Consider the following 9132-nt stretch of genomic DNA (forward strand, 5'->3'; position numbering starts at 1 on the left):
GAGAAAAGGAGAGAAGGAGGATGGATGGATGGATGGCAAGAACCTTTTGTATACATTTCCTCTACAAACTCTAATGTGTACTCATGGCAATGGTTTGGCCATGATTTTAAGTAGGGCCCTGCCAAATTCACAGTCTATTTTGGTCATTTTCTAAGTGGTTGACTGATTTAAACACTTGTACTCCGGGTGGAGCACAGGTCATCTACAAGTCTTCTCCACTTCACTCTGTCTTGGGACAAAATTTATAGCTGACCTCAGGAGTGCCCCAGCTGCTGTCCTTCAAACTCAGTAGATCTGCTCCACGTTGTCCTAAGTCTTCCTCTTTTGCTTTATCCTTGTGGGTGCCACTGAAGAGCTGGATAGATGATGCTGGATGATGGTTTTCCGAGAGCGTGGCCTGGCCTTCCCCACTTTCTTCTCCTGATTTGAATGCCAGGTGGTTCTTGCTCTCCAGAAGCTTACAACTACATGTCTTGGAAGGAGCTGGCAGTCACATGGATCGAGTATGACACATGATAAAAAAAAGCAGAAAGGAAGCTACTCCACTGATGACCTTTCTCTCAGCCAGGGCAATCACCCAGTTTGGTATGTGGAATGGTTGAATCAAGTATCAAGCAGGAAAGACAGCGCAGATAGCAGAGGAGATGAAATTTCAAAGTCCTATCATTTTAAAAATTGCACATTTCATGATGTCCACTGTTTAAATCTATAATTTCGTGTCTTTGAATTTGTAGGGATCTTGACTCAGAGCTGGGCCCTCAGTCAGCAGCTGCCACTTCGGGCCACCCAGCTCTAAAAGCAGCCGTGTAAAAGTAAGGGTGACACAGGCATCTTTAGTCCTGTGGTGCTGCAGGGGGGACACAGGCTTCAGAGCTGGGTGCCAGGCTACCAGGCGCTGCTCTCTGGCTGCCCAGATCTGAATGCAGTGCAGGAGTAAGGGTGGCAATACTAAAATAAACATGTGACTCCCCTGCAAGAGAGGTTGTGTTTTTCTTCTTGCCCCTTTGGGCTCTGACTCCCTAGTGAAACAGGCACACGAGAGAACCCACGTCATGGGTGGAGACCAGATTTCCTGGTGTGTGCGCATTTTTCACGGCTGTTAATTTTGTAGGACCCCAACCAGAAGACACGAATATGGCTCATTCCTCTCTATTGACTGCTAAGGCATGAAACAATTTCCAGTGGCATTCATTGTCACAAAAACTCCTGCATTGGTGAGTCACACCTTTCCTTACCTCACGTCTGGGCGTGTGTAGGTCTGCATTGCAAGTGATTGATTGTCTTGCTGATGCAACCCTAGTGTGTCTTATTTCATGTTTCTTGCACAGTGTTTGTGTTTTATGGGCCTGTGCCTCCCACTTGGGTGCCTCTTTCATGTCTCCTCTTCTTCCCTGTGTGCATCTATCAGAACAAAAAGCAGTCAAGCAGCACTTTAAAGACTAGCAAAATAATTTGTTTGGTGAGCTTTTGTGGGACAGACCCACTTCTTCAGATGGTCTGAAGAAGTGGGTCTGTCCCACGAAAGCTCATCACCTAACAAATTATTTTGCTAGTCTTTAAAGTAATACTTGACTGCGTTTTGCTTTGATAGTGTATAGACTAGCACAGGTCCTTTTCTGTTATTGTGTGCATCTGTGTGTTTGTCGGGTGTGCTCATGTTTTGCTTAGTGCGTCTTTTACCTTTATCAGTTAGAGCCTTATCTGTCTCCATAACCAAATGACATCCCAGGAGAGGAGCAATATACCGGGTGCCTCCTTCTGTGAAACCTCTAATTACCTCATTTCTCATCGCCTTTGTAGTCCATTTAATGCCTTTGATGCATAATTTTCATACAAGATTAATCCTTGTGATATGAAATTATTAATTTGCGGGAGAGGATCTGAAAATCGGCATTTATTCATTTCAGCAATAAACAATTTTTTTTAAAAAATGTTTCTTTTAAGCTTACGGAATTTTTTCCATTTTAAGAATGACTGAAATGTATAAATATGAAGGAACCGAACTGTACACCAACATCGGGAGGACAAATTTTACTCTTCAGGTCTTAAAATGCAGCCTTAATTTCGCAGAAAAGGAAGGTTTGCAATTAACACCGCTGGGGTCTCTCATTGTTCTGATATCTTGCTAGCTGACTTGTGACCCCCTACCACATCCATACCCACACATGCCTGGCTGACAAGGTTCTAGGAGCCTGTAGCCAGACATGAACCCCTCATTTGGCCTTTTCTTCTTCTCCCCCCCCGCCCACTGGGAGAGATGGAGAGAAAGACAGAGAGGGATACAGGCAGCCTTTGATGCCCTGGGAACACAGGTGGGCTGTCTCACCCAGACTCTCTACCATACACAGAAACCAGACAGTGAATGGGCTAGCTAATGGCTGCCCTTCTGGCTGATAGCGGTAATTGACACGCCTGATTGCTGCCCCAGGAAGAACGGGGAACCTCCTCCCATCACCTCCAAAGGTGCCCAATTGTCCACAATTCACAGGTGCAAACTGAGCCTTGCACCTTCCCTGGGAAACCTGGGGTTCAAAAACATTCCTCCCCGATTGGCCACCTGAGACCAGGAAGAAGCCTACGTGACCAAAGGGGGTATAAAGAGGGGTTTGGCAGCCCACCCCCTTTGAGCTCCAATCACCTACACCTGCTGGCCAGGTCCAGTATTGACTCCCGAGACTGGGGACGCCTGGTTCGTATCTACTTCTTCCCGAGGGGCTGAGAGAAAGATTCTGGGTCACACCGGATCTAGGAGGCAGGGGTAAGAATTACACCTGTATTACACTTCTTTCCTATAGGAATTGAGGGAAAAGACTCTGGTTCGACCAGGTCTAAGAGGCAGGGGTGAAAATCAGACCTGCAACAGGCCTTTCTTGTGTACACACTAATTGTATTAGTTTAAGCTAGCTGGTTTGTCTAGAACTTTTTTTAAGTTAAATTGTGTTGTTTCCCCTTTAAAAACCGTGGGTACTAACTGTTCTTGGCTATAAACTGGTAAAAACCATTAGCCTGTCAATCAAACTACAGAAAGCCCTTATCTTATCTTTAAAACTCGCTTACCATTTAGATCGATTAGGAAACTGCGATCGGCCATTACCTTTTACACAGAACTGCAGAAAAGCATTATCTTGTCTGTCAAACCACAGTGGGTCCTTACCTTAAGTGGTGAGCTGCGGTCAGCAATTACCTTATTTAAACATTAGTAACCGCAAAAAAATAATTATCCTGTCACTCAAACTAGGCGGCCATCTTGGTTTCATTCATAAAATTGGGCGGTCAGTTTAAAACCCCTTTTACTTGCGGCAGCCGCTTCTGTTGTAAAACCGCTGCTGGCGGTTTCCTATTAACCGCTGCTAAAGTTACAAACAAAAATTCACAATTGTTGTACTTTAATCATTTGTCTTAGTTAAATTGTTTCTATCTTTGTATAAATAAAAAGGAACTGTTAAAGCCTCTAATAAGTGTAATTTTCCTCTTGCTGCTGTACCCAAACTAAACGCAAACCAAAGAACCCAGCCTGCCCTGGCTGCTTAGCTTAGCTACCGGTGCGGCATCACCCCCTTTTGCCCCACCGGACCTTTAGGTGGCATCTGGGCATCGGCTCACAGAGCCTTAAGGAGAAAGTTCTTAGAAAGTCTGGAAGGGGGCATGAGATGCTACGAATATCCGGAATATGTTACTTTAGACACTCTGTTTTCCCTTTTGTCACTAACAAAAACTGTACCCCAAGCCTGGGTCACCTGCCCCAAAATTCAGGCCTGGTCAGCGTGGTTTTTTTTCTCCTTGTGTCTGTTTGTGTCATGTGAATAACCCTTCCACCAAGCAGCTCTTTCCATGTATCACTTTCTTACCTTTGCCTACACCCCAGAGGGAAAATGTCAAGTCTGAACCCAGCCCAACCTGTTCCCTTGAAAATTTTAACTCTGGCATCAGTCCCAAAAGAAAATACTTTCCATCAGTCACCTGCCAACCTCTCTTTTTATCTCAGCCGGTCCTGCCCCTTCTCTTGCTTTATTTCACTATTAAAATTCCTAGGGAAGACCCCCCAGTGGGACCCACTAGAGGAAGGTTTCTTCTTCCTTCTGAGAATCCTTCTTATTCTGCAAGGAAGGAGTAGCACCTCAATTAAAAGCTGAAATGTGTCATGTTTGCACGTCACTCTGACAGGACTGTGGGACCACTGCATCCCCTTAACTCTGCCCACCCTGGGCTGTCTCTTGCATTATTTTGCTAGTGACAAGCAGCAAGTGCGGTTGTCACTAAGCACAAGTGCTCTCGCTAGATGTTGTGAATTCTCCCCCAGAGAATTTCGCAGAGCCGGGCACCAGACAAATCTCCCTCTCAGCTCCCTGCACTGTGACTCCGAAATACACCGTCGAATTAATTAATCGGTTCACCCCTTCCTCAATAAGAGGGCAAATACCAGCTTTTGTCAACCCTGAGCAGCTTTGCAAACATATCATCATCACACACCAATAGATGGCAAAAACAAAGTTATTGACTATAAAAGACAGATTTTAACTGACTATAAGTGCTAGGCAAAAAGTCAGAGTTAATTAGCAAAAGAAAATACAATAGAAACACTCAGTCTAAACTCTCAACCCTAACAGAGAGGGCAACAACTAGAACACACAGGGGCATGGCTGGGTTTCAAGGCAAATTTGAGCAATTCTACTGCGGGTGAGTCATCACACTGGGGCTCTCTTGCTGTACAACTGCCATTGACACCCCACCTGGGAGTTGGTTACTCTCCTAGCACTTGTCACGGGGGGAATATTATCTGATAGATTCCCCAGTTTACAGCTAATTTTAGTGACAAGCATACAACACTTTTCCATAATTTCATGCCGTAGAATCATAGACTCCTAGGGCTGGAAGGGACCTCAGGAGGTCATTGAGCCCAGCCCCCTGCCCAAAGCAGGACCAACCCCAACCAAATCATCCAGCCAGGTCTTTGTCAAGTCGGGACTTCAAAACCTCTAGGGCAGGAGATTCCACCACCTCTCCAGGTATGCGTTGATGAGATACACATGCAGCTAGAGAAATGACTTTCAGTAGATCATGACCCTTCCCTTCATGCCTTGCAAGACATGCAATATCTGTAAGATCAAGGTCATATCAAAATGAAGAATATGGAAGTTGCATGGACCACCCCCCGCAGAGATAGGGCGTACTCCCAGTGGCATCTAATTAGGGGGCTCATCTTCCTGCTGAGAATTGTTCTTATGCTGCAGGGAAACAATAACACAACAATTAGACGTCACAATGTATGTCACACATCAGCCCTTATCATCCTGTCCCACTGACCACTGCCATTCTGTTGTGTAGGGGACAGGACACACTGATCTTCACCATCAAGAGTTACTGGTCCAAGCCCAGTTGGACCATTTCTGATTTCAGTTGGCAGAATTCGATCCCAGTGAATCAGCTGCTCTCCCCTCTTCCTGAGCTGACAGCAGTGCAGCCCAAGGGGTTTGTGTGCTCTGGCTCCCCGAGCACTCAGGATGCCCATCTTTCGTGGCATTGAGGTCCATAAAGTGGTTTACGTTAGGTTGCAAGCTGGACACACAGTTATGGCAGGTCAGAACCTGTGGTAGTAACCAGGCCTGCAAGCTCACCCGACTTTTACAGTTAGCTGGAAAAAGTGAAAGCTGAGCAAAAGAAATCTAAAATACAAAATCCCAACCCATGTTGATTGCAACAGGTGCACCACTGGCAAGGAAACTGAATTCTCCCCAACAGCCAGGCCCTGTGATAGCACTCAAGGCCTCAGTTGAGAGTCCGCCTGGCAAGCAAGAAGAAAGTGGGGTCAGCATTCAACAGCACTCGGTGCCAAACAGAGGGAAGGATGGCTCAATGGCCGCATATTGACCTTGTAATCCCAGGGTTGTGAGCCCAGCTCTTGAGGGGGCCATCCAGGAAAGGGAATGCCAGGGATGGGTCCTGCTGCGACTCTAGGGAACTGGACTCAATCAGGTCCCTTCCAGTTGTACAACATATGTATCTCTCCATGGAAAGACTGACTGGTGCATGAGAAACAAGGGCTCTCCGGCCCCGGCAGAGCTGTGAGTCTCTAGGCCAGGCCAGGCGTAAGGCAATAGCAGCAAAGGGAGGGCTTTTTGGCCTGCACTACAGCACACCCTTGCAACCAGAGTAGGTTGCCTTTGAGGCTGGCAGTGGGGCGGCAACCTCACGGGGTAGCTCTGAGTGACTTGGCTGCAATGGCTATGCCTGCTGACCTCACCCCTTTGCTTGCTGTGCAGACACACCCTGGGATGTCTTGGCGGAGCCTTGTCGTTCAGCAAGATGTGCAGCGCTAGCCCCACGCCCACGGCTTTTAATTGCCTGGAAGCAGGAACTCTTCCTTATCCAATGGCTTCCCGCATTTCCTTGCTCACTCCTCTGCGCTCCCTCTCCGACTGGGGCCTATAAAAACCGGCTCTGAGAGGGGCAGGAGGATCAGGGTGAGGCTCAGCGCCACACACGCCAGGCTCCTTGGCTCCGGTGACTGCAAAACACAAGGAACAGGGTAAGTTGCAGAAGGTTCTGCCCGCCCGCCAGGAGAGAGGCAACAACACAGGATGGCAAGTGCAGGGTGTCTTGGTAGGAACAACAACAGTGCAGAAAGCAGCTTGCGAGCTGCCACTGGCTCTGTCACAGGTCTCCTGCTGCTCTTTGCAGCAGAAGGTATTAAAACACGGTGGGATTTAATTAACAACAGCGAGGGGTCCTGCGGCACTTCATAAGATGCACTCCCTGCATCTGCCAGAGCAGGTGGTGCTCTATAAATCTGTTAGTCTGTAAGGTACCACGGGCCTTTGCAGACACACACTAACACGCTCCCCTTCTGGTATGTGTGATGTAGTTATTTACCCACCTCAGTTCTTAACCCGTCAGGAGGTTTCTAGCGCTCTGCTCCGCAGTTCAGGCACTCCCTTGCGCTAAGCCACTGTCTGCCTCACTGGTTGACGGGTATATGTCTCTCTTTGGGTGTCAGCCTCCAAGGGCTCTAATCCCCAAGAAGCCTGGTGGGGTTGGCCTTTCCTGGGGTGGTTTCCTTAGGGTTGATTGTGGTTTGGAAAAGGGGCTGGACTTGATGGTCTCGTGAGGTCCCTTCCAGCCCTAAGATTAGGTTCTTGGCTGCGAAAATCACATTGCCGTCATGAAACTCAATATTCGCCCCTCTTACTGTGCAAAGGTGACAAGCGCTGTCGCAGAGACCACAACGAATTCACACAGCTGTGCCTCAGTTGAGTTGGGTGGGTTGTTAATTTGGCACGGGAACCACTTGGCAGCTCCGGTGGTTAAAGGGCTGGGAGGCAGGACTCCTGGGTTCACTCTCCGGGTGGGGGCCTGTGGGGTTGGAGGAGGCAGGAGATAATCTCGGTTGGGGTCTATGCAGCACCAGGGCAGGGAGCCATCTGGGTCAGAGTCTGAGACTTCAGATGCCTGGGTCCCAGCCTGGCTCTAGGAGGGGAATAGGGAGCAGGGGGTCAGAGGAATAGGCCCCTGTCTCCGTGGGAAATGGGGCAGCACAGGTCAGGTTCTGAGAGGCCCCCAGTGCAGTGGGGCTGGGACAATGGGAGGGACTCTGAGCTGAGTGGGGTTGGCAGGGATATAGGGGGGAGAGGCAGAGACATCATGCAGGAGGCAGGTCCCCACCCCACACCATCTCCATCCATTTCACCCTCTTCCCTTCTGCAGATCAATGAAGTGACGGACCTGGCCATGGCCCTGAGGGGACTCAGTCTCACCCTACTGCTGCTCCTTGCCCTGCCGCTCTCCTGCCTGGCTCTGGCCAGCACACAATCTTGCCTCCAGAGGCACAGAGAATTCGTTTGGCGGCATGTGGACTACCCGCAAACTCAAGTCTCCAGTCCCAGCGCTTACTGCAAGACCATGATTAGCAAACGAGGACTCTATGGGATGGACGTCAACACCTTCATCCACGTCCGCAAACCTCTCATCAACATCATCTGCTCAGTCAACGGGACGCCCCTGCCCAATGGCACCCGCAGGAGCAATGCCTATTTCACCATCACCACCTGCAGATACAACCCGGAGACCGGCTCGTACATCAGTCAAAACAGGACCCAGAAAATTGTCCTCCGCTGTTGCAAGGAGCTCCCTGAGTCCTATGAGGAGGAGAAGTAGGGGGCCTGGCTGGGGCAGGCAGGGGACCCCGCTTCTTCCGGTAACTGCACCCTGCCTCTCCCACACCCGCCGCAATATCTGGCACCTCATCCACCTCTGAACACGTGTCAGATGGGTTCCTCATCCCTGCTGCCACCTCATGCCCATTATACAGTAGAGCTGCCCCTTCCCCTCCCCGGCCCTCTGCTGCCCAGATATTGAGTCTAACCATCAGAGAGTCCTCATACTCAGCATACTAAGTTCCGTATGTCTGGCCTTCTTTTCCCTATATTTCAGTGGCATGTGAGTGGCTGTCATTTTTTTTCAAGTTTCCATATTTTCCCTTGTCTGAAATTTCGCATTCTCCTCAAGTTCCATAAACCCTGCCCCTGTAAAGCAATTGCTGCCTGGTCATGCTATACCAAGGAGAGGCTCTAGACCAGTGATTGGTTTGGTTGGAAATATAGGTAGGATGACAGGGGTGTGGGGACAGAGGGTTGGAGGGAGACAAGGACAGAAATGGGTGCTCACACCATTAAGGCTTAACCCTCACAATCAGCCACAGTTACATCAGCAGCTTTCTAGTGGTATTCAGGACCAAAAATGGGGGAAAGAACTGAAACTCTCGCATTTGTCAGGTGGGTGTGGTGCTCAAACAACTATGTTACTGAACCAAAGCAAAAGCAATGCAAAAGAAATGGTATAATAAATAACTATTTATACACAGTGCAATGCAGTAGAGGGGGCTCTTGGGACAGGAGTCAGGGGATATCTGAACTTGGATGGGGAGGTCCGGGGACATGGGATGGGGGGCCCTCAAAACATGGAGGGAGTGGGGGACCATGAACTCATGGGGAGGTGGGACCCTGGGTGGCATTGGCCTCAGGCTCCCCTCCCGCTGTGGGTTCAGGGCTCCCATTCGGCCCGGCAGCAGGAGGAGGCACAGAAGAAGGTTGTGGTGGAGCCTAGGTGGCCCTGTGGAGCATGGGTGGCGTGGGGAGG

The 9132-nt window shown here is 49.3% G+C and overlaps 1 protein-coding gene across 1 annotated transcript; it reads left to right on the top strand.

The window, feature by feature from the left end:
• Positions 1-7159: 7159 nt before the first annotated feature.
• Positions 7160-8151, top strand: LOC142004525 (ribonuclease-like). Its single transcript, XM_074982170.1, has 2 exons — positions 7160-7195; positions 7702-8151. Exons 1-2 carry the CDS (start codon positions 7160-7162, stop codon positions 8149-8151), a joined length of 486 nt encoding a protein of 161 aa, XP_074838271.1.
• Positions 8152-9132: the final 981 nt, after the last annotated feature.

This window comes from Carettochelys insculpta, chromosome 32, assembly GCF_033958435.1.
Source record: "Carettochelys insculpta isolate YL-2023 chromosome 32, ASM3395843v1, whole genome shotgun sequence".
NCBI lineage: Eukaryota > Metazoa > Chordata > Testudines > Carettochelyidae > Carettochelys > Carettochelys insculpta.

What these genes read in the sequence shown, in the direction of transcription:
- LOC142004525 (XM_074982170.1), top strand. Translation starts at nt 7,160, where the DNA reads ATGAAACTCAATATTCGCCCCTCTTACTGTGCAAAG. An exon ending in GCCCCTCTTACTGTGCAAAG is followed by an intron (nt 7,196 to 7,701) that starts GTGACAAGCGCT and finishes TCCCTTCTGCAG; the next exon opens with ATCAATGAAGTGACGGACCT.